The sequence below is a fragment of the Aspergillus lucknowensis genome (genome assembly GCF_044049455.1).
Source record: "Aspergillus lucknowensis strain CBS 449.75 chromosome Unknown BJX67scaffold_25, whole genome shotgun sequence".
Lineage (NCBI taxonomy): Eukaryota > Fungi > Ascomycota > Eurotiomycetes > Eurotiales > Aspergillaceae > Aspergillus > Aspergillus lucknowensis.
Window position 1 is genome coordinate 137,606 of NW_027263569.1, and position 23,520 is coordinate 161,125.

The 23,520-nt window shown below is 52.1% G+C and overlaps 9 protein-coding genes across 9 annotated transcripts; 4 read left to right on the forward strand and 5 right to left on the reverse strand.

Moving 5' to 3' along the window:
* Window positions 1–25: 25 nt before the first annotated feature.
* On the reverse strand, window positions 26–2,717 carry BJX67DRAFT_372597 (pseudouridine-5'-phosphate glycosidase/carbohydrate kinase family protein; the record flags this gene model as incomplete). Its single annotated transcript, XM_071031270.1, has 7 exons — window positions 26–1,343; window positions 1,407–1,704; window positions 1,751–1,981; window positions 2,028–2,075; window positions 2,118–2,217; window positions 2,265–2,473; window positions 2,519–2,717. 7 exons carry the CDS (start codon window positions 2,715–2,717, stop codon window positions 26–28), a joined length of 2,403 nt encoding a protein of 800 aa, XP_070885373.1.
* Window positions 2,718–2,896: 179 nt separating this feature from the next.
* BJX67DRAFT_355624 (dolichyl-diphosphooligosaccharide--protein glycotransferase subunit OST1) lies at window positions 2,897–4,780 on the forward strand. The gene is made up of 3 exons (XM_071029320.1): window positions 2,897–3,366; window positions 3,477–4,512; window positions 4,571–4,780. The coding sequence occupies exons 1-3, from the start codon at window positions 3,011–3,013 to the stop codon at window positions 4,694–4,696; spliced, it is 1,518 nt and encodes a 505-aa protein (XP_070885374.1). The 5' UTR covers window positions 2,897–3,010; the 3' UTR covers window positions 4,697–4,780.
* On the reverse strand, window positions 4,748–6,670 carry BJX67DRAFT_355626 (mRNA guanylyltransferase). Its single transcript, XM_071029321.1, has one exon. It carries the CDS (start codon window positions 6,337–6,339, stop codon window positions 5,104–5,106), a length of 1,236 nt encoding a protein of 411 aa, XP_070885375.1. The 5' UTR covers window positions 6,340–6,670; the 3' UTR covers window positions 4,748–5,103.
* Window positions 6,671–6,686: 16 nt separating this feature from the next.
* Window positions 6,687–8,473, reverse strand: BJX67DRAFT_355628 (deubiquitination module subunit SGF73). The gene is made up of 4 exons (XM_071029322.1): window positions 8,304–8,473; window positions 8,114–8,236; window positions 7,390–8,049; window positions 6,687–7,332 (listed from the first exon to the last, which is right to left on the reverse strand). The coding sequence occupies exons 1-4, from the start codon at window positions 8,329–8,331 to the stop codon at window positions 6,950–6,952; spliced, it is 1,194 nt and encodes a 397-aa protein (XP_070885376.1). The 5' UTR covers window positions 8,332–8,473; the 3' UTR covers window positions 6,687–6,949.
* Window positions 8,474–9,113: 640 nt separating this feature from the next.
* On the reverse strand, window positions 9,114–12,847 carry BJX67DRAFT_381921 (putative RNA binding protein Jsn1; the record flags this gene model as incomplete). The annotated part of the gene is made up of 3 exons (XM_071033108.1): window positions 9,114–9,139; window positions 9,201–12,538; window positions 12,612–12,847. 3 exons carry the CDS (start codon window positions 12,845–12,847, stop codon window positions 9,114–9,116), a joined length of 3,600 nt encoding a protein of 1,199 aa, XP_070885377.1.
* A 2,235-nt stretch (window positions 12,848–15,082) lies between these two features.
* Window positions 15,083–17,307, forward strand: BJX67DRAFT_381922 (putative signal transducer; the record flags this gene model as incomplete). The annotated part of the gene is made up of 2 exons (XM_071033109.1): window positions 15,083–16,850; window positions 16,916–17,307. The coding sequence occupies 2 exons, from the start codon at window positions 15,083–15,085 to the stop codon at window positions 17,305–17,307; spliced, it is 2,160 nt and encodes a 719-aa protein (XP_070885378.1).
* A 464-nt stretch (window positions 17,308–17,771) lies between these two features.
* Window positions 17,772–19,510, reverse strand: BJX67DRAFT_137946 (ankyrin repeat-containing domain protein). Its single transcript, XM_071024614.1, has one exon. The coding sequence runs from the start codon at window positions 19,139–19,141 to the stop codon at window positions 17,984–17,986; it is 1,158 nt and encodes a 385-aa protein (XP_070885379.1). The 5' UTR covers window positions 19,142–19,510; the 3' UTR covers window positions 17,772–17,983.
* A 1,666-nt stretch (window positions 19,511–21,176) lies between these two features.
* Window positions 21,177–22,052, forward strand: BJX67DRAFT_138223 (uncharacterized protein). The gene is made up of 3 exons (XM_071024616.1): window positions 21,177–21,369; window positions 21,596–21,677; window positions 21,783–22,052. The coding sequence occupies exons 1-3, from the start codon at window positions 21,293–21,295 to the stop codon at window positions 21,951–21,953; spliced, it is 330 nt and encodes a 109-aa protein (XP_070885380.1). The 5' UTR covers window positions 21,177–21,292; the 3' UTR covers window positions 21,954–22,052.
* On the forward strand, window positions 21,927–23,439 carry BJX67DRAFT_138005 (uncharacterized protein). The gene is made up of 3 exons (XM_071024615.1): window positions 21,927–22,362; window positions 22,512–22,571; window positions 22,680–23,439. The coding sequence occupies exons 1-3, from the start codon at window positions 22,151–22,153 to the stop codon at window positions 23,335–23,337; spliced, it is 930 nt and encodes a 309-aa protein (XP_070885381.1). The 5' UTR covers window positions 21,927–22,150; the 3' UTR covers window positions 23,338–23,439.
* The last annotated feature ends 81 nt before the right edge of the window (window positions 23,440–23,520 follow it).

Consider the following 23,520-nt stretch of genomic DNA (forward strand, 5'->3'; position numbering starts at 1 on the left):
AAAAATAGATAGATAATGACGAGAGTTATGGTGCGAGACTCTTGAACCGAGGTTGTAACCGTGCAAGATCTGTACTGACACCACCAGCACTCTTCAAAGTCAGAAGGCTCGCCTCTTGCGCGAGAGGTAAAATATTCTCGACTCTTTCTTGTCCGGAAGCAAGTCCGGCAATGACCGCTCCCAGGAGCGTGTCTCCCGCGCCGTTGACACTGACGATGTCACCCTCCTTTAGCATCGCAGCAGCTGGGAACAATCGCATATAGACGCCGCCGATGAGCTCATCCGTAGGTGGAGCTCGTGAGAGGATATAAGGGCTGTATTCTGGAGCCGTCAGACGGGCATCTCCCGGCCGAAGCAACTGGGTTAGCAAGGCACCCCTGGAGCCTAGTTTCGTAATGATGCACGGAAGGAACGGGAGAAGTTGTATGCTCTGCTGGGGTATACCGGTGTCAACAAGGGTGGCAGATGTCATGGCGATGAGCCGGTCCCTCGATCCAGACGAGGACATACCCATCGCATCAATAATGCGCCACCAACCAACGGAATCGAAAAGACCATTATCCCGCGCGGCGGTGTACATGGCAGAGAGTTCGAATTCATTTGGTGCAGCGAGGCTCACGCTATTGTTTGGAACACACGCAGATTCCCCAATAGCCGCTGCCACCTCATGTGTCTCCTTAAAGAGGGCCTGGGACTTGGCTGTTGAGACAGGCTCAAAAGCAACCCGAGCTCCATGTTTCTTCGAAGCTTCGACCCATTTGGAAATGAGCTCCGGGCTCCAGTTGGCATCGACGACTACCCACTGCGGTCTCGTGCGTGAGAGGATCGGCTCCCAGAAACCATCGAAGTCAAATACCTCCGTGGGCAGTTGCAGGATCCCCATATCAGCCATCGCCACATGGAGATCTCTTGTCGCATTATTTACGGCCACATATTGCGCTGTACGTGCCCCAGAGGATGGTGGTAGCACCTTCACACCACGAGTGGAAATATTCTCCTGTTGAAGGGTTGATAGAGCTGCGCGACCACTCAAATCATCGCCAATTACGCTGCAGAACATAACAGAGCTGCCAAGAGACTTCGAAGCGAAGGCGACGTTATGACCTACTCCACCAAGGCTTTGTTCGATTACGGCCGGGTTGGATGTCCGGGGGACAGGGATGGCTGCTTGCCCTGCCGCGGCAATGTAGTCGCACGCGAGATCAATCGCGAGGGACCCGGCAACCAGAACGTCCACTTTTCCCAATTGTGCTGTAGATTGACTGTCTAGATGGAGTTTCGCTTTCGCCTCTGAAGAAGTACCCTGATCAGCCCTTTGGACCCGCGAAACCGCGGGCATATGCCTACGCATGGAAAAGATCGAGATTAGGACCTCCCGCCTCGTTGGTAACTCAAAAGCGACTCACTGTTCGTTAGTCGCCGCAGAGCCGTCCAATTTCGAGAGCTCCACAGCAACCCGTGCCGCACGCTTGACGTTCGCCTCGACGAGGGATCGATTGGCTACTACGGTCTTTCCCCCGCTCAGTTCCTTGATCTTTGCTAGTACAAATGGCGTATTGTCGCTACCGTGGTAGCCTTCCTCATCTGCGAGACGAAGTGCTTCGTCGATCACGGCGTCCATTTCACTCTTGGGAATCGAGTGCTCCTCCGGTACAGGATTAGCAAAAAGAATTCCTGATGAGACAGGGAGCTTCGACTGAGCATCTGCAAGTTGTCAGCGGGATCGTACAGGAATAGGTAGGTTTCTCACAGATAATCGCAGCTGCATCTGCCTCATTTTCGATAGTCTTGGGGCTTTTGATTCCACTGTCACGGGTGAAGAAGGCTGGGAGATCGACGGCACCCTGGCGGCCATCTGCAAACGTTCCGACGCAGACGCCTTCCGTCTCGAGGTATTCGATCGTCCGAGGAATGTCTAGGAAGCTCTTGCATCCCGAACTAACAACAGCAACAGGAGTGCGGCCGAGTTCAGTCAAATCGGCTGCTACACGTTAGGTTATGCCATCTCGAAGGGATATCATCCTTACCGGAAATATCCATGGACAACTCTCCTCCACGATGTACGCCACCTAAGTCTGTTAGTAGACTTTTCCGTAACGGAAGACGAACAAACATACCGAGGCCTCCTGTCCCAAAGACCCTGATGCCGGCTAGATGCGCAAGCACCATGGTACCGGAGACCGTAGTTCCCCCATGAACGTGTTTCCCAGCCATTCCCTGGTACTGTTAATCACTGACTTGGAGTTGCAAAGCGATGCACTTACTAGCCCGCATATGTAGCCTAGATCCCGACGAGATACCTTTAGGGCGTTTCTCTTCTCCGCGGCCGATGCTAGCTCGATAAGCTCGTCGGCTTGGAGACCGATTCGAGCTACGCCATTCAAGATGCCAATAGTGGCGGGAATACCGCCATTGGCACGAACCACGGTCTCTAGCAGCGATGCTAACGCTACGCTCTCCGGATATGGGAACCCTACAGCTGTTAGTTTGGTCACCAAAAAGGACTGGTCAGCTTTACCATGAGTGTAAATGGTAGATTCTAGAGCCACTACTGGCTTTCCCGTAGCCACTGCATCTCGAACCTCTTCTGAGACCTGGAAAAACTTGCTCCGGGTGAAGCTATGGTTCTGTCGTATAGAGTGAGGAGCGCGGGTAGCTGCCCGTAAACCCGCTGTCCTGCAGAGACACCGGCTACACAAAGTCGTGTATACAGACATAATGGCAGAGACAGAGCAAAGAAACAATCAGAACCAGAAAGGAGACGCAGGCCTGGAAAGAAGAGAAGAGTGAGGGGAAGACACGAGGAGTTGGAGAGCGGCGTCATTTGGCCGCGGCGGTCCGCCGTACTGGCAGACGTTCTTCCAGATCGGGACACCTCAGCACATCACGCTGCTCCCTCCGCCTCTCTTTCCTGCGCTTTCTTCTTTCTCCTTCGTCCTGGGTCCCATCTCCTGGTGAGAATTATCCTCGGTACTGCTGCGTGGTCTGGTGCAGAGCTGCCCGTGCCACAATGAGGCCGTTTGCTACCCTTGTTACTGCACTCTGTGGGCTTGTCCTGTCCAGCAGCTCTATAGTTTACGCCGAATCCACCTTCGCCTCACCCAAGCCTCTGCTCCCCGCCGATTTCAAGCCTCCACAGGTATTCAAGAATGTCAATCTGGTTCGGAATACGAACCTGGAAAAAGGGTTCGCTCGTGAGACCATCAATGTGGTTGTAGAGAATGTGGATAAACAACCACAGAGCGACTACTATCTGTCCTTCCCATCGGACCTATTCGGTCGGGTCGGGGGGCTAGAAGTTCGTGACAAAAAGGAAACAGAGAAAGGTAGATTTGAGGTGGAAGCTGCGGAGGTTGATTACCCCAGGTAGGTCTGCCATTGTCGCCGTCAATTGTATCTAGTGGTGGTGACGACGCCGCCACGGTTGCTTTATACCGAAACATAATGAAGCTTCAAAATTGACGCTGGTTAACTAGTGACGTCCAATACTTCGTCGTCCACCTCCCTGAACCTCTTGCCTCTTCCTCCCAGATCACTCTTGGAATCTCCTACTCCCTCCTCAACTCTCTTCACCCACGCCCAGCCGCCATTGAGCAGTCGGATCGTCAGTTCCTCACATACTCGTTCTCCGCATATGTGCCCTCTGCCTACCAGACCATGACGCAAAAGACAAAACTGAAATTCCCCAGCACTAATGTCCCCGATTATACAACCACGGATCTCAAGTCTGGCGAGGATCCCGAACGTCAGGGCTCAACCTACACTTATGGACCCTACGACACAGCCAAAATAGAACCAGGGACTTCTCACCCCGTCACTGTTCGCTACGAGTTTACGAAACCTATTATTACCGCCACGCTACTAGAGCGCGACCTGGAAGTTTCCCACTGGGGTGGGAACCTCGCGACTGAGGAACGCTACTGGCTTCGTAACAACGGCTCTAAGCTCCTAAATCACTTCTCTCGTGTGGATTGGACCGTCGCCAACTACCAACAATCACCCTCATCGGCCATTCGGGAGCTAAAATATCCGTTGAAGCAGGGCTCGGTGGACCCTTACTTCACCGATGATATCGGCAATGTCTCCACGAGTCACTACCGCCCCAGCAAAGGTAACCGAGAGGCCAACCTAGAGTTCAAGCCTCGGTATCCCGTCTTCGGGGGCTGGAACTATAGCTTCCGTCTTGGCTGGAACAATGACCTCGCACCCTTCTTACGTCGCGCCGCCTCCGGTACCGATTCCTATGCACTTAAGGTCCCATTCCTCGAGGGACCTAAAATGGCCGAAGGTCTCCAGTATGAGAAGGTAGTTCTGCGCGTAATTCTCCCGGAAGGCGCCCGGAACGTGCGCTACGAGACCGTCGAAGGCTCCTCTAGCAACGGTCTCCCAAGTGCAGGCCAGATCCAATCCTCCTTGTCTTCACATAAGACTTTCTTGGATACCCTTGGGCGCACCGTTTTGACTCTCGCCGTGGAGAGCCTCACTGATGAAGCGCGCGACTCGCAACTCGTGGTAAGTTTCCGGTCTTTGTTGTAGCCTCTGAAAACACAATAACTCATTCCATCAACAGGTCACATATGACTACTCTTTCTGGGAAGGAATACGAAAGCCCATTACCATAACGGCCGGCCTTTTCAGCGTTTTTGCAGCCGCCTGGGCTATTGGGAATATCGACGTGAGTATCAAGAAGCGATAGTCCATATTTCCAACTGTACTATTGTTGCGGTTCCATTTTATTTCTTATACATCTAAATGGGAATATACACTGCATTCATTCGTATGTAAATCTGTTGCAGGTAGCACACAAAGTAGAAAGCCTCATTCTCGCATCAAGGCAAAGTATGGGAAGAACCTAAGGCGACGAGAGGGACCCATCCACGTCATGAATGTACAAACTATACAAGAAGTCTACTCCCATCATACAAGAGGGGGTATTATGAAGGCACGGAGGAAAATAGAAGATACCAGTTTTGATTGCCTCCCCAGCATTACCAATCCCGTCAGTTCCCCGTCCGATAGCTTAGAGGAACGATTAACTCCAGGCGCCATGCAAAACAGCTGAAATATATTAAGCGGGACGGAGAAAATAAAAGCAACGATATACTATTCCTCAAACTTCCTCTTTACGCCGTTCCCGTTTATGTGAGGCGGGGCAGGTGGTCGAGCACGCTTTCGCTCATCAGCTTCACTCTGGGCTCGCTTCTTCCATGCTGTCTTGATAGTAGGAGCGACACGGATGAGGTCCTCCTCTGTCACCCGATCCTCGATACTCTCTAATACCTTCTCCACGGTTGAGATATGATTTGCATCTGCTTTATCTTCGCGAAGACGGTGGAAACGCCAGCGGTGGTTTTCATCTTTGGAACATTCGACGATGGCGTCGTCGAGTGGAACTTGGAGAGCTTTGAGATCCTCCCACTGGGATGGCGTGACGTACATCTCGCCGAAGGGTTGATATTCTTTATCGTTGAGGAGGACGAAGAGGTGGAAGATTGGGAGGGCGTCGTAGTCTGGGTATGGCTCCACGATACCGTCTGCTTCGTCATCGGTGTCTGGCTCTAGGATCGGGAATTCAAGACGCAGGCGGAAGTCGATGGTGTTTTCGGACGGCGGTTTCCATTTTAAGATGTGTTCGTCTGTGCCGATGCGGTAGGGAGTGCTGCGACAGGTGAAGATGAGGCCGTCGTTGCCATGGATCTTCTTGACTTTGGGGATAATCTCGCGGAACATCATCTCGATGCCGTAGCTGAACTGGGTGGATTTGTCTTCGACTGTGAAGATGCGATGCTGCTTCTCCTCTGGGAAGCGCTCGTACAGCGCGTTGTAGGGTTTCAGGACCATCTCTTTGAAGTATGCGAGTCGTTTATCGAGAGTGCGGTGCATAAGACTCTGTCCGTCCAGCACAAGGCAGTCGAAAACGAGGAACTTGAGTTGCTGTGTGCCGTCGTCATAGGTGTCATTTACCAACTCGCCATCTACCAGTGTATCCACGTGAAATGACTGGAAGCTGTCATCGTTGGGCATGGGGAAGTGTAGATTCGGCACGTAGCGGTATTCGTTCTTGCGATCGATCAGATAGTGAATCTCCGGGTTGTCCGACTCCGGCTCCCCGCGCGCAAAGTACATCAGGCAGCGGATTCCATCAGTCTTCTCGCAGACATAGTAGTCTTCGCGTTGTAGCTCGGTGAGGTGGCGCCTGGAGAAGCTGACGGGTTGAGCGCCGGGGAAGTTGAGGTTTTTGCGACCGAGTAAGTCTGCGACTTCTCTGCGGAATTGATCAGCTAGCTCGGGCTCGGCTTTCACACCCACAGCATCGAGGTCGGGCACAGAGTTCCCCATCTTCCCCCTTTCCTGTCCTGTTTGAAGCTCTGTGGCTCTGACGATAGCGGTGGAAGAGCTGGGGGCGCGCGAAGACCAAGGGAGGGCTGTTGGTTTGATGGACTGTAAGCTCTTGCTCACTGGCCCTTAGGCGCAGAGAGGCTAGATGAGACTGCGAAGAGAGGAAAATCCGAGAGATTCGAGGAGGAGATAGCGCAACTACGCGACGGGGTCTGTGGACGTGCTATCAGAGAGCGCTGCTTTTCTGATCTCTCTTTGAAGCTTGCTGCCGAAGATGAGGGATTGTTGCCTTAGGCATAAAGACGCTCGTTTTAGGAAAATCCCGCTCAGAGCCCTCGATTCTGTGCTCACAGAAAGGCAACACGGGTCCGAGGTATGGTACGAAGAAGAACAAGTCTTGATTTACAGATATCCGGAGCTATCGAAATGGGGGTATCGCATCATCTCAACAACAGAAAGAAGAACCCAACGGCCGTTCCACGGTAAAAACATCCACCAACGCCTTGACATCAACCAGTCTTCCCAACTGGATAGAAAAGTGTATATACTCTCATCACTCATCGTATGCTTGCAAGAACGGGGGAAAAAATCAGATACAGAGATAAATCAGCTATGAGCCGGCCACCACTGGGGCCTGTCTCGCGACATCCTGCGTGGCCATCGTCGTAGTGTTGCCGCCAAGATCGTCTGACGCATCGGTCATAGTGATATCTCCCATGGGCTGAAAAAGGTTTCCCTCAATGGGGCTGTTCAATTGATCACCTGTAGAGAAGAGCCCACCGCCGCGGGAACCACCCAGCGCGTGCGAAAGCATTTCTTTGATCCGGACATATTGGTACTTCTTCTTCGTCGATATCAACGTGTGGGAAACCAAAGGCTGCGGCTGGGAACGGGAGATTGCTGCCATCACTGCGTCTTTCTCTTCGTCCGAGTCGACTGGACCGCTGTTTTCTAAGTCGTCTTGTAACGGAGCATTTGCATCAATAGCCGCCTCTTTAAATCATATTAGCATAGTACTCAACGACTTTGCGAAAAATGGAGAGGACGTACTCTGCTGGCGAGCCTGATTCTTCTTCTGGTACGCCTGGAGCAGCATATCATATGGCAAAGATCGGCCAGGCACCGCACGCTTCGCACCCATCGAATGGCTCTTACAAGTCAAAGACCGCGCACACTGAGCACCATTTGGCAACGGAACACCGCATTGTTTCTCAACGTCCACAGGGCCTTTTGGCTTCGGTGCCTTGGGTTTTTGCTCTTCCTTCTTCTTTTTCTTCTTCGGCTCCTTGTCTTTGTTATCGTCTTCGCCCTCGGCTTTGCGCTTCTTGCCCTTCTTCGTGCCATCCTCCGCCATGCCCTTCACGGCACTCTTCTTCGCGGCGCCCTTCTGGGCTTTCATCGAATCGTCCCCCTCGCCACCCTTATCTGCGCCCGCACCGTCATCATCGCCTTCCTTCTCCCCAGCTTTTGCCCGGTTCGCCGCATCCCTCGCCTCTTTCTTCCGGCGCGCCTTCTCCTGCTTCGCCCTTATACACCCCCGGATATGCTCTGCCGCATTCTGCTTGAGCACCGGCCTCTTACAGGTCTTGCAAACCACAGTCTCAAGATGATCTTCCTCACGGGGCTTCCCTGTGGGGAAAACAGACATCGTCTTCTCATCAATCTCTGGTAGAATCGGTGATGAACCAGGGGACGCCGGCACTTCTTTCTCTACCGCATAAAAGAATCAGTAACCGCATAAGGAAAACGAGGAAAGTCAGTACGCATCGCTCACCCTTTTTCTTCCCGATCTTCCCCGGCTTCTTCAACTTTATCTTTCCCGGCTTCATATCCTTCTCGGAGAACTTAAATCCCGACGCATCGATGAAGCTTCCGGAGCCGGACGCGGTCGGTGACGCTCCATAACCGATAAATGTTAGCGCCAGTTGTTGCTATCATCCGGATGGGTTTGGGGCGATACATACCCCGACCGGTGTCACCGTTGGCAGGCATAATCACGACGGAATGGTTTCTCACAGCACGTCGACCGAATCCGGTGGAGAAAGGCAGATAACAATAAGACAGCAGCGAGTTCCTTTATGACCAAATTAAATAACAACAGTCCCGATTTTTAGCACGAGTGATCCCTCTTGGGTTAGCCTTGAAGTGGTCGATGTCCACCAAAGACGGGGAGCAGCTCCGCATTGGGGTGTCACGTGCCTAGTTCGATGTTGGAAAGGAACAATAAGACGAAACACCAGAGGCAGATTGGGAGGGGTTCGACTTCTGTTTAGAGGGTTTCGGGAGTAAGGACAATTGAAGGAATCAAAAATATTTATTCCGGGGGTAAATTGACTGCGAGTGAATAATGCACTCCCTCTTTGTCCTTAATGAGGTACTCTGCGAATTCTCGGGTGAATTCTGGGGTTATCATAAGGCTGATGTCGGCTCATGATCTCGAACACTTATCACTGTCATGATCATGATCATAAATAATAGTTATAGTACTAGACAATATTGGTTTTATATGCAGCAGGGCTATGATGGGCAAAATTTGGGCAAGCCAAATCGTTAGCCTTCAGACCTGAGACCTCTTCGCACCAGTATGCTCTCAAAGATCAGAAAATCATAACACTTTTCCCCCCTCTTGCATCTCATTTCCCCCCCGAAGACGATCCAGCGCCGATATAGGATTGAAACCGTCATCCCAACAGATAGCCACACTACTCTCTGTATCTCTGGAGATGAGAAGAATAAGAAAAGGAATTTATACACAAAGATGAAGTCAAGGCGAATTAGAAGGTATATGCGTATTTCAGCGCTGTAGAAGAACATACATTAGCATCTTGTATTGAGATGAACTTCTCTGAAGGCTGGAAAACTCACCCGTCCGCGCCGGCCCCCTGCTGGTTGTCCTTGGACAGCCGGAGGTTGGGGATAGAATTGCGGGGGGTACTGATACATCTGAGTTGTGCCCATGGCCGGGCTAAATTGTTGAGGGGCGAAAGGCGACTGGTTGAGCATTGAGCCTGGAGTCAATTGGGTTGGGGCTCCGGGCAGAGGCGCTGGCTGGGGTTGCATTGTTCGAAGGTTATCCGAGCCGGTTGGATATCCGTAGCCAGTATTACCCATACTTGGGAATAGATTTCCGGACGATACTCCTCGAGTTTGCGCTGCAAGGTAGGCCTGGTATTGAAGCTGTTGCTGTGTTAGCGGCATCAAAGGTTCCTGAACGAGATTAGAACCATTCATGCCACCAATCCCATTCAGATTGTTCATGGAACCGGAAGAACCAAGACCACCTACAGCAACAGGGTAGGATTCAAACTGCCCGGAATTCTGTTGCTGTTCTGACGATATTGTTCGAGCGCTATCCAAATTTTGATTCATCGCGGGGAACTGTCCGCTATACTGCCTTTCCATGGGCGGCTGCGGGGGAAAATTGGCAGCCGCCTGGCGGGATGCGGGACGGTGTTGCTGCTTTTCAGCAGTCGATGGGTGGCTGCTGCTGTCACGTCCATGTTGGTTGTCGCGCGAACCACCCCGGGAAGCAAGTCCAACCTCGTCCATCAAGCGTTTGTAGCCTTGGCTTGGAGTGGCCTTGAGTTTCGTAAGAACCTTCGAAACGTTCTTCACTACCTCTGCGCGCATTGACTCGTCAAAGAAAGGGGTGGTCAGGACCTTGAAAATCAGAGTGGCGCCTGATGTCTGATCGCTCAGGATCTTCTCTAGCACCTCATCACCTGGGCTGAAGAAGAGAGCTTTCAATACAATTTCGCGTGCCTCGGGTTCGTTTCGTTGGTTAATAACCTTTAGGACCGTCAGGTAAGCAACCTTATGCGTGCAGAGGTGCACCAAGTGAGGAACCAGCCTCGGCGCTAGTACGGTTCGACGCCGAGGAAAGGTGCATGTATCCAAAAACCAAGTAAGTAATAGAGCACCATTGGCGTTAGTGGCGAGTTGCACACTATGAAGAGCAATGGCGGCGGCAAGCATTCGCTGCTGATCCTTAGTGGCATGGTGGCTTTCAAGGCATGCGCGCATAGCGCGAGCACCAAATCGTCCTTGAGCGATCTCCCACATACGGCTTAGCATAGACTCAAATACGAAATCATTATAAGGAGAGCCAAAGCGCAGACAGCACTGGAGGACATAGTTCCCGTACTGATCCAAGAATAAAGGTACGGTATATGGCCTGAGAGCGTCAACTATCACCCGCATCTGCATTGGAGTCTTGGCCACATCGATGATTTTTTGGGCCGCCCAGGTGCCGTTCTTGTGAACACCAATCTCACCTAGGTGAGGTGCGATCGGAATCAGCATCTGCTCTTTTGTGGACTCGGAACAGAATTCGAACAGCTTTTGAACAACAGTGTTGCCCAAATAATCAGAAGATAGCTCTGCGATTTCGGGGAGCATTGCCACTGCAGTCTCCTCGATCTCTTGTACTGAGCAAGCACCATTGTCTATCCTTTTTCGGATGTCGCGAAGACGGGGCGCATCAAACATCCGGGTTTGACTTGGCTCTGGAATCGACGGGATCTCATCATTGAACACTTGGTAAGCAATTGCCTGTTGGATGCTAGCAGTGATCTTAATGGCCTCATCTTCTGTTGCTCCGAATTCGTTGACTATCTGGACAAGTTCCGGCTGAAGATCGGGAAGAGACGGGATCTGCGGAACAGCGGCCCCGCTGTTGGAAGTATCCGTATCCAAAACATTAAGCTTCGAGTTAGGGTCGGGGGTTGGCGAGGGTTGGGCGCCATTAACTCCAGGCGTACCAGAGTTGGATGATCCGGGCACTTTTGCATACCCAATTCGCACGGGGCCGGCGCCGGGGAAGATCTCCTTCCCGTTGAGTAACGACTTTGCTTGGACAGCACTTTCGATGCGTTCAAAATTGACAAACCCACAATTCTTATGGGTCAGTACACGAGTGGACTCAATCTTGCCATACATGCTAAAAATGGCTTCCAGAGATGTCACGGTGGTTGAAACAGGAATACTGCCGATCCATAGGGCCCGAGTTGGGCCATCTTGGCTGGTCTCGTCAACTAGCTCACCAGTCGCCCGTAACGCCATGTTGGCACCCCCGGCTCCGCTGAGATGCATCATCTGCACAGCCTCTGCTAACTCGTCATATTCACTACCTTCAGCAATGTTCAGATCGGCAGCGCTGAAACTGTTCTCAAGGCGCGAAGGGGTAGCGAGATAGTTGCGAATGGATGATCGTTGAGGCGGGGCTTCAAGGATGCCGGCAGTTCTTGCCCGGGGCCGGTTGACGGTCGCATGGCTTGCAAATGCTTGCACAGCGAGGTTGTGTTGATGGATCTGGGCCTGGGTAGCGGCCAACTGCGCTGCCGTTGCAGCAGCATTTGGCGTGAGTGTCCCCGATGGCAGTTGTGAATACCGATTCTCATACTCGAGCTCTTCATCATCAGCATACTTTTCCTTGGCATTGACCGAGTACGAACGAATGCGGCTGTTATTTTTGATCATTGCGAGCTCAGCAAGCAGTGGAGGAAGCGAAGACGTCTGTTGTTGTTGTTGTTGTTGTTGTTGCTGCTGCTGCAGGAGAACATCAACGGATGGCCGCATAAGATTGGCCCGAGCTTGCTGTGGGGTCTCTGCGAGACCTAGATAGTCCAAAGTTTTGACATCACCATCTGTGAGCCCATCTCGCGAATAAGATGATTGAGTAGGAGAGGCTGGTCCTTCGGAAGACCTGATGCTCGTAAGAGTAGTTGCTCGATCACGGCCTGTAGCCCAGCTTGTAGAGAATAAAGAGGGCCCGAAAGGTCCCGCGGAATTTAGAAAGCTAGTCCTTTGTGGCATTGAGCCGGCTCGAAGACGAGATAGACCGGTCGTACCATTTCCACCCACGGTTGATGCAGGTTTGACGCCCGCGTCGATACCAGGCACGCCAGAGGGCCTGAAAGGACTAGTGGAGGGGGTCGGTCGAGAAGTCTGCGACATGAAAGACTGTTGTAGATTTGTCTCATTGAGGACACCCACTGGAGAAAATCGGGACGGAACTGTGCCGGCTCGCGTTCTTCGTGCGGGGCCATTCATTGAACTGCTCGAAGGAGGCACAAGATCAGGAAATCCTTCCTGGCTCGGTGATTCGGGAATGTTTTCACGCAGAGGGGTCGAATTGCCGCTCGTTGGAGGACCCCAAATACTCGGTGAGACACCTTCCTCTGCCTGTATTTCGCGAGCTCTATGACGAACGACCACAGGTGTCAGCGATAATCTTATACCGGTTTTACCCGTCAGGAGAATGGACCACCTACCGTTTTGAGTACAAGCGAGCACCAAGTTCGTGAGAAGGGGATCCAGCCCCTAACCTTGCACTTCCAATTGAGCCTGCAGCGCCATTAAGGCTTGTTGAGGATCCGAAAGGCGGTTTAATGGCGGTTGCGGACGGATCACTGGGGGAACTGCGTCCAGTTGAGGTACCAGACATAGGTTGAGTTGTGGGAATGTAATTGAGGCTCATATGACCCTCAGGTCGTGTAACGGGTGGCATAACGATCTATATTCCCACGCCCCGGAAATTTCGGCGCTTTTCCAATTATTCAAACAGCTTTGTATGATGCTGAGTCGTGATACCTAAATTATTATCCCGGTAATGGAGATTTCACACAAGGACAACCATGTATTCAAAGCTGATATTCTGGGATGCGGCTCGGATATAAAAGATATTTCCAAGGCAGAGATAGCAATTAATGCAATTAAAGACGGCTCACGGGGTGTGTAGCATCAAATTCAAGCCGTGTCAAGTGTCCTTTGAAAGCCAGGAGTGAGCGTGGCGGGGGTGACCGTACGAGCGACTCCAGCGAATACGTAACCTCGAATGAAGCTGATGGCAGAGCGGAGGGGATTGCCTAGACAACGCGCCGCCGTTCGTTGGCCAAGCGTAGGAATCGAGGGGAAAAGGCGCAACGGATAAAGGTTGCTGCTTGGCTCGCAATGGGAACGGGTCCGGGCGGCGGAGTTGCAATGAATCCAAAGCCAGAGGCTATCGTGGTTCCAAACGGGCTCGCTAGAACTGACCGAAAACAACACGATCAACCGTCGAGGAGAAACAATCCGAGCGAAGGGCTAAGAAGAATATAAAGCGACGAGAGGTAGCAGAGCTCGAAAGCGACTTGGTTGGTGGCTGGAAATTCGCTGCGAAGCTCTGGGCGGAGGCCGAAAAGTGGGACGAAGTGCTTTGGAGCAGAAAAGATTGGGGGAGTGACGTGACTAAAAATGATACCAGGTTGAAAGAATTAGGGAAGAGAAAAAGAAAAGGGAAGAGGTGGATAACGGAAGGGGAGAAGGAGAGGAGGAGGAGGAGTAAAGGATACTAGAGAGATAGCAGAGATGTGAAGAGGACAGTCAGAGGGAAGGAGGACGGAGAGAAAAAGGACTTTCGAGTTCTGGTGCAGGCGGTTGCAGGTTTGGGGTGTCGAGCTCGAGCTGTGCTGTGGTTGGTCCGTGGCTTCGTCGAACGCACTTGGGCACTTGAATTCAAAAGGCCAAGCAGAGAAGGGGGCTGTTTGTCAAGAAATCTACTCTACAACTCTTGACTCGCACAAAAGAATGTGCCCTGAGGAAATGGTGATTATCCTGAGTGCGTGTGTGATGCATGCAAACAGCTGTGGATGCCCATTCCAATCGGGTAATTTGCAAGTTCGTCTAGAAAGGGGATACGGCCAGTTCTTTTTCTCCATCTTCGAGTTTCTTTCTCTTGTTGACTGTTCCGCGCCCGTTGTATCGCACCGGTCAGTTCACTACTCAGAATTGGCGTCCCTCTGAACTTTGGATCCTCTGCGGCTACCAAGCGTTTCACCCGGCGATCCAGAGATGTCAGTGGGGTCTCAGCGAACGCTGAAGCGGCCCCGAACACTGGCTGGGATGTCGGGTTGAGTATCAGGAACGGCCGGTCATCTCCCGTTGATCATTCGATCGGCTTCAGAGTCCACTTGAAATGCCTCGTCGAGTGACTTCTTGTTGGTCAGATTGATACCTGAGACGTGCAGCAGGCACGAAGTGGAATGTGACAGTTAGATATTGGCCCTTGCCGGAAACCAACCCCTCGCACGAACGATTGGCGTTTCCCAAGGTTCCAGTGATGCAGCGAGTCCCACGCACCGATCCTGAAACAGGAGGACCTGAACGTTGGCGCCGTTTAGAAGTTTGACACTCTGAAACACACTCGCCCCCGCATTCCAGCGCCCTCAATCTCGCACTTCCGGGACTCGAGCTCCAGTTTGAGAACCATCTTTCGAGTGATGAAGCTGGATACTTGATCCCCCTTCTTTCTCTGTAATACAGGGAGGTAGCGAGACGATCATCGCTCCGGAGCACGGAGTGCTCCAACATTCAAGGCATTTCCGCATGTTCCCTCCGTACTGTACCCTTTGAGTTATCCGGGGGCCTCAGGCATCTATATCACGTAATCAATGTCGTCGTAACTTAACCAAACATACGGCAGCGATTTGCTGACTTTTTCACACCGCCTTCAAAGCTCCATCTTGTGTCCAAATAGTCATGCATTCACTACGTTCGATAGACACCGCGCTATCATTCCTATTTATTTGCCTCGGGGATCAATTTCTCTTTAACTTTGCGGGTACTAAGCGGTTATCTTAGATGGAGCTACTCCATCCACTGGACGATCCTCCAACCCTTCTATGCACACCATTCTGAATTGCGATTGACCGATTGCCTATTCACATCCAATACACGGCTTTATTTGTTCTGAGAAATCTCAAGGATGGCACGCGACGACGAGAGATCCTCCTCCGAGGATGATACGCCCGTTGAATCGCTCATTCAGGGCCGCGCGAAACGAAGCACAGCAGGGCGGCATATGTCCGCTCTCTTGGAAGCCGCAGCCGATGATGACCTTGCCTTATTGTTCGAAGAGGTAGATGATGATAATGAGTTTGCGTCTGATGTCGCAGGGGAAGGAGGTGAAGAGGAGGATATGGGACTCGAATCTTCTTCGGATGATGAGGATGACCAGGGACCCCATGCCCAAGGGGACGATCTGGAGGGCGAACGGCAACTCGAGAAAGAAGAGAGGGAAGAGAAGAAGAAAAAGAGGGCTCGCGAGGATCTCCGATACAGAATTACCAGCAAGAAAGTCAAGATTGACCCGACCGCCAAGCTATCAACACCCGCCCCCCGCGCAAGGAAGAAATCTGAGCGCGTTTCATGGATTCCTACGCTTGAGGAAGGCCCTACCCGGTCCTCGTCTCGTCGACAAACTATGCAAAATAAGCAGCTTACTCATGCACGGCTTAAGGACAGCGAGGAAAAGCGTATTCGTCTAATCGCTACAATGGAGGAAGCAGCTAAACGGAAAGCGAAGTTCAAGCCGAAAGAAATGACACAAGCCGAGCGGCTTGCTGAAGCTGAGAGGGTGGAAAGGCATAACAGCAAGAGCGTCAGCAGATGGGAGGAAATGGAAAAGAGAAAAGCCGAAGAAAGACGAGCAAAAATCGAGGCTCTTCAGAACCGCCGTCTTGAGGGTCCCGTCATCTCTTACTGGAGTGGTGTTGCTACGTGGGTTGATGGCCGCTTGACGCGAGTTGGGAAGATCAACGTCACGCCCAAGCCAGAGAAGGAAGACAGTACGCGGAAGAAAACCAAGAAAGCAGATAAAGAAAACAAAGCTGAGACACAGCGCAAGCCGGACACTACTGCCACCGAGATGAGCACACCCCGCCCCGTGCCTCCGAATACCTCGTCTGGGAATCCAGCTGGGCCTGTACCGTTTGGCACCGAACCGAAGCTGGACCAAGCCCCAGCTCTACCTCAGCAAGCGTCAATTGGCACCAGCCAAGAGAGCAGCGCACTGCCGGAGAAGGAGCCTACCGGAACTGAGGGTGAGGCTTCTATAGCCGTCACTGAACCTACGGAACCTCGAAATACAGTCTCCGAAGTGCAGTTACCTGGCCGTGCACCTGAGGCGGAAACGACTGAGAGCCCAATTAAAGAGAAGTCGACAGAAACAACGGACCCCAAAGGTGCAGAACAGTCGTCGAAAGAAGTCAGGGACGAAGGGACGACAGCAGAAACCTCGGACAGTCCAACAAACCCCCACAAGCCCACTCCCCAACCTGCAGATGTCACGGTAGTCAACGACAACCAGCCGCCAGAGACAGAAGTCTCGCCCAAACCGGAAGAACAAGCGAACGTTATAGCTCACGAAACAATTACCAACCCGACGGCAACTACACCGACAGCGCCCGAGACCGCATCAACCTTGGCTGACCCTGCCGCCCCCACTCCAATGCAACTAGACGGGCAAGAAAGTACGCAACCTCCGGTCCACAATAAACAGAATCCCGGGATACATGTAGATGAGCAAAGCGCTACAAACGCCGACCCGCTTCAACCATCAGTCCCGCCGGCTCCCGCCGTCGTCGAACATACAGGACGATGCCTGACGGTTCTAGAGAATTTCGATGACAGGACTGCCCAAAGCCGAGAGTTCAACATTTATTTTAACGCCAAGAAACCTCCTCGTCTCACAAGTATGTACAAGTCTTTCCCCTTTTGCCTAGGCTGCCACGGTCTCCCAAATTCCTAACTCTAATAGAAATCTCATCCTCGCTCTGTGTCATAACGTCCCTCCCGTCGCGTTACCGGGACCCTGACACTTCTCTCCCTTTTGCGAACTCTTACGCCTATCACGAAATTCGCGATACCGCCGCGCACAAATATGCCTGGAGCCCCATGCTAGGATGTTATGTTGGGCCTACGGGGACCGCGGCACGCGGCGTACCGGAAAGGTTCCTGGATCCTAATGCAAAAGGGAGCAGCCCAAAGGCTAGCGGTGGCGGTGATGAGCCCAACACCACAACGAAAAATGAAGAAGCTGCAAAGACAGCCGACGGTTGTAACCCGAGTTCATCAACCCTTTCAGCTCCTCCCGCAGCAGCCACACCTACCACAGCCAGCGGAGGTGATGCAATGGATGTCGACAAGTGATCGACATCCTCTTACTCTCTGCTTACGATGTACAATACCGATATGATACCCCTAGGATAATTCCCCAATCCAACGTTTTTCTGGATAACTATGCTTGTTATGTGGTGGCCGATCGAAACATCCATCTCACTAGCTGAACAGTAACCTAGTGATTTCAGAGTTAATCTCTCTCTCTCCACAAACCGAGGGTCTAAGTTTGATCGCAATAACCCATCATATGAGGCCCTTGTTCCTTTCGAAAGGTTCAACATCAGTCTTCCATGGCGCTTCTCTCCTTCAGAGCCGTAATCACCTTCTGGCTGATCTGAACCCTTTTCTTCCAATCGAGTAGTAGCTTAACAACAATCTTTCCATTCTTTGTGTTTCCTGCTTAAACCTTGAGAACATCCTTTGCGCAGAATGCCGGTCAAGAAGCAGCTCCATGGCTACCCCTCCTGCATTTCATGCCGCCTCCTTTGACCACACCGTCCGGGGACTCTGTTACCCGGATACCCGTTCGGGTCAGCCCCTTCTGTTCTCTATAGAACTGTAAGTCCTGCCACCGACTCGTGCCCCTCGTTTGCAGCGATTGCAAGAGGTCCGATATCATCTTGATCTCGCGAAAAAACGGCTCAACCCCAGCCCCGGGCTATAAATCCACAGTTGTAACTTTCCCACCCGACAGAGAGCGCCAGACTCAACATGAGATCAATTTTGGCATCACAGCGCCGTGAGCTAGTAAAATTGGAACCACCTCTTCGGCGCCATTATGAAGAGCGAACCATAGCGGCGTTGCACCGTTCTGATCTTTTGAATCAACCTCCGCCCCAGCATCAAGCAAGCACTTGACAGCTTTTGTCTGCCATTGCCCAGCTGCCCAAGACAGCGGTGTCCTCCCTGTGCCATCTCTCGAGTCTATCTTCGCCCCATACTTTGTGAGTATCCTCACAGCCTCGTCCTGCCCTTGGTACGCTGCCCACGAAAGAAGTGTCTGCCGGTTACACTCAAAGTCATCACAGTTAACGCCACCCCTTTTGAGAAGTAACTCTAAAATGTCTGTCGGCCCAACCTGCGCCGTATGCCAGAGTAGACTGCCCATATCCCGAGCGCGCCAATCAGCAGTCATATCGAACCGCACCTCCTCGCACGACAGAAGAAGCCTCACCGTTTCCTCGCAGTCTTCCATCGTCGTGCCATCTATAGACCCGGAGTCGAAAATGCAACGCAGCTGCCACTCTGCCGCCAACAGCGGTGTCCGCGCTTCGGCCCAGCTTTCGTCCGCGACCTCTTTGCAGAAATTTACATCCACCCTCCCCGTAGCTAGTAAGAGTTTCACAGCGTCTGGGCGAGCGCGATCCGCTGCCCGCCACAGTGGGGTGGCACCGCCGCCGTCCTTCAGGTCCGGATCGACATCATCCCGAGACAGCAGAAGCCCAAGAACACCTATACTCCCGCACTCAGCGGCGTACGATAACAGCGTCCTACCACGAGACAAGTATGCGTTGGGGCTCACACCAGGCTGCGCAAGAAGTAAATTCACCACTGACGAATGATCCTCTGTCACCGCGAGGAGAAGCGGGCCCAACCCATCCTCATCGATCGGTCGCGTTGAAACTGTTGTATGAACATCCGCTCCGTGATTGATACACAGTTGTGCTGTAGATTCGCGACCTTCCTTTGCGGCCCAGAGAAGCGCGGAACCTGCACTGTTTCGAGCGTTGGTCCGGTAGAGGTGCGAGTTGGCTACTTGGTAGAGGAGTCGGTTTGTCTGTGCGAAGGCATTGATGTCCCGTTCTTGCTCGATTCGCTCGCCTATCTGCTTCAGGAGCTCATTTGGGAGGTCTAGGAGTTGCATTTCTTTTCGCGCGTGGGGATGTCAAAGTTGAAAGGCGCGAGAGGACCGGAGATTCTTTTCTTGTGGGGTGACCGCATTTCTCGGTTCTCATCTCAACAGGGACCAAGTGGGAATACGAGGGCTGAATCCGCAAGGCTGAATGGATGCTGAGGCTGCACCACGATTTATCTCCAATTCCTTGAAGGAAGGGGGGCCCTTCCAGTCAATCCATGATGTTCGATCCATGAGACTTGGCGCTCGTTCCTCGAGGCCCCTCCACATTTCACAAGTGAAAGGCAGAAAGGCAGAACCGAACGAAGCGACTGCTAAATCCTGGACCCCACTCCAGGATCCAGTGCAGGGAAGACTCTCGAAATAATTTTCCCACAGTTTACTGTCTCCTGTGAGCCCAGGCCGGGTTGTAAAGGGTGAAGGAGCTACAAGAGAAGGGAAAACACAACGGATGCGGCCTCGAGCGCTCGAATAGGCACTGGATTGAGCTTCAACCTTCCTAAAGAATTCCGATAAGCTCCGGATGACCCTTTGCTTCAGTTCTCACCATGGAAGGGTCGTTTCAACCAAGCACCCAATTCTTCATTACAGATCAAGAAACAAAGAGAAGAACACTGAACGCCACGCCAGAAAACAAATATGGCAACAACCCCAATTGCAATGAGACCTTTCACTTAATGTCTGTCATTGCCTCTTCTGGAAAACGAATTGACTTTGCTTCTTGCGTCATCCGATGGAAAGTTTGTTCAGTTTTCGAATGCTGAACCTTGGAACTGGAGAGTGGAAGATCTTGTTCCGAGCTCTTCGAAGGTTCGAGTGTTTGAGTTACGGAAGTCAACGGGTGGCTTGTCTTCCCGGTACCCCAAGTGCTTGACCCAAGGCTCCTTCGGGGGTCGCAAAATCAGGTCAGGAGTTGTTGCACTGGTGGCAGATTCCAGGGCTAGCGGGCGAACAGAGTCAATCATCAAGGGAATCATGTAAGGCTCCATACATCTTGGGCTACCCTTGCTTAATGGATGATGATGGCACAAACATGCTGGTACGCTGGCCCAATTCAACATAAATTTCCTACGTGTCAGCGAGGACCGTTGGGCCGGGGTGTCGAGATGCGATATCGCAAATGATCATGCACAAAGTGTCCACCAAGGTCGCCGAGTCTGAGTTCGACTGAGCGGATGACGCACCACGGAGCGAATGCCTCGGGGGAGATCGCATGCCTGAGATCCTGCAGTATGGAGCAGCTTGCGCCATGGAATGCTCATCGTCGACTTCAAGCTGCCCCACCCCTCGACCCTCGTCGTCCTTGATTATGTGTCGGGTTCTTTCTTTACAAAGGAGACTCTCGAATTGTGAACCGAGACGCTCTGAGGCCCGAAGGGCAGTGGAGCCCAGTTTCTTCAAGACTTGATCTACCCGAAAGCATGAAGATCACCTGCTGAAGCAGTCGAACGCGAGCCTGCCTGCTCCTTTCCTCCAAGGTACGCAATTCCGGCGCCATGAGATGGTGAATGACAAAAACTGATCAAGAAAACGGGCCTCTTGCTCCTGCTGGTATAAGACACGTATAGAGGATGACGGCGATCGGCACTCCCACGTTTCCGATCCATGCAGCATCTCGTGATTCCGACAAAGCCAAGGCACAAGGTTGTCTGCAAAGCACAGGTCTTCTGCACTTCTCAGGTGATTCACGCTTTCAGCTTCGGAGTGGTTGCAACATGGGCCAGAACAATTGTCGAGCCGCGGAGGGGCGTGGAGCACTGAAACCAGATAGGCTCTTGGACAGCATCAATCCTGCCGAAATAGAAGACGTAATTAGCAAACAGAAGTCATGTCTCGACGCTCTGAGAGCCTGGAAATCTTGTCTCCTAAATTTAGCCGCTCTACCAAAGAACAAAAGGAGGAAGCCCCGCTTGAGGCCTCAGAGGTGAGGACCTCAGGCTCCAAGGTTGACGTGCTCAAATCACGTCACCCAACCATCTCGAGCAGGTGCTCTCAGCGACTCTTGCGAGTGTTCTAGAACCTCACTCGACATCCGCGTTCACAATCAACAAATTCCGATTAGTTATGACTCTTCTTTCAAAAGGTAGCCCTTCTTGACCCGAGTCGCTCGTTCGACACCCTATTTAAACTCTCTATGAACTCCTCAAGCTCCGCCGTTCCATGACAAAGCATCTTCACTACTTTGTTCTCTCGGGCCTGGTGTCGACTCTTCGCCCGTGTGTCTCACATATACAATTGTCGGTAGCGTCATTGTTTCCTTGTTTCCATCCCTGTCTATCGGCGAGTTATCCTCTGAGCGATTTTCATCGTCAACCGCTGCCGTGCATTCTGCAATACCCCACGTCAAAATCCCGCATCACAGCAAACACCTGAGACTGTGTCCTCTGGCAGTTGTGTTCAGGCGAGAGACAACAGCTTAAGAGCAAAGACAAAAATAACTAACACCCGCTGTGGTATGTCAAGACCTGAATATTATTTTTGCCAAATTCGGCCCATGCCGAGGCCCTCTTCGTCCCCGCTTCTACCCTATCTTGGGCTTCTTTATGTCCTCCTCCCCTTATCTCCCGTCATCGCAGGCCAATGATAATCGGCCAGTGTCCTGCCTGGTGCTGTTCCAAACTTGTCGGTGCTGACCACTGAGGTTTCACAGTTGAAAGCTTATCACCCGCTTTATCGCCATCAACGCTTCCCGACTGCGACGCCTTTCTGTACATATTTGCCACGGCCCTGGTCCTCTGGAGAATTTCCCGCATCCGTCATCCCATACCTCCCGATTCATCCAACAGAGGTTGGTCTGACCGACAGGCACATAATTCTATGATCGCCTTCCGCGACACAGTGAGGCAATTGTTTTGCTTTTCGCAGCAAGCTTAACCGACCCACTTGGAAATCCCTCATAGTCGGGTCCCTCAGGGGAACACCCGTACTCCACATCGCGCATCACTTGGCTATTCCGGATACTGCGTCAATCGACCAGGCCAAAGTTTCTTAAAAGAAACAAAGACCCTCACCGCCACCATGGCTCAAAGCCATGCCCATTATCATCACCGTCGCACCCTGTCAGGCTCGAACTCATCCAAATTGAGGACGGCAAGGCCAGCACTCCATCGGAAAGGTGCATCCAGTGCGAACGTCTCCATCTCCAAGCTGGGCTCCGGTCAATTGCGTACCTCTGTGTCAGACGACGACGACCGAATGCCTGAGATGGCGGCAAGTTTCCTCAACTACTGGTGCGTATACTGTCTATAATTGTGTCAATTCATCCTTCACCGCCGCATGCTCTTCCTCCCATTTTGGAATATGGCACCTTATCATCCTTCGGACCCTTGCATGTCAGATTCTTGCTTATCGGACGAGTTGGTGCTAACTGAATCTCCAGCGCCATGTGTGAGACACAGATTACTGTGCCTGATAATCGCCTTCTTTATTGCAGTGAACGGTGTGACTCCTTATCATTTCCTGATAATACCCTTCCCTCTTAAATTGACGATTCCCCGGATCTTCCAATGACTTCTTCATCTTCTTATTGTCTAACATACTACTATAGTTGCCGCCGCAAAGACTCACACAAACCTCTTTCTGCGTCCTTGTCTTTTTGTACCACAATGTCGGCTCCAAACTCCCCCCCAGCTTCTCCACCGGCGTCCTCGTGCGCCATCGTGGCGCCGATGACTCCCACAAAAATCCCCGTCAACCCCCCTCAGTCTATCCGGATACCCAGTGATATGCATGAAGCTAAGACGGATCTTGATCCCACCGAATGGAAGCCAGTAATACCTATGGACGCTCGTTACGCAAATGTTATGGCGTCAGATGCTTGGAAATACCTTTCCCGGTTTCACACCAACGAATCCGTACTTCCTCTTCGTCGCGCAAGGGCCGATCACCGCAGTTCAGCTAGTCTATCAACTCTTCCTTCGCTGAGCCATACTCCGTCCGTTGCATCCTCAGCGAGCAGTGTTACTTCGGACGACATGACTCACCACGTACATGATCCGGTCCACCGTCCATTGCCGCCTCGACATAAGCCCTACTTCTCTGGCAGCAGCAGTGCTACAAAGGGTGTGGAGCTGGTGGTTCCGCATGTTGCGGTGGTCCCAGGCTCCCCAATTGACATGCCCAACAGCGGATCCATCTTTCCCGCCAACAGTGGCCTCTGGAACGATAAAACTGTGGAGACTTCCACTGCAGTGCAGGACACTTAGAGGGCTTGAGGCATGTTTAGTTATCTTTATTTCTTCCACAACCACGGAGTAAGGATCGGATAATATAGATTTAATTGCAAAAACAGGATACAATCACGACGGATATGGATCTGGAACTCTTTCTCGTTCTTTCCATAGCATGCCTCTCGCTAGCAAACAGCGTGGTCTTACATAGCAAACCAA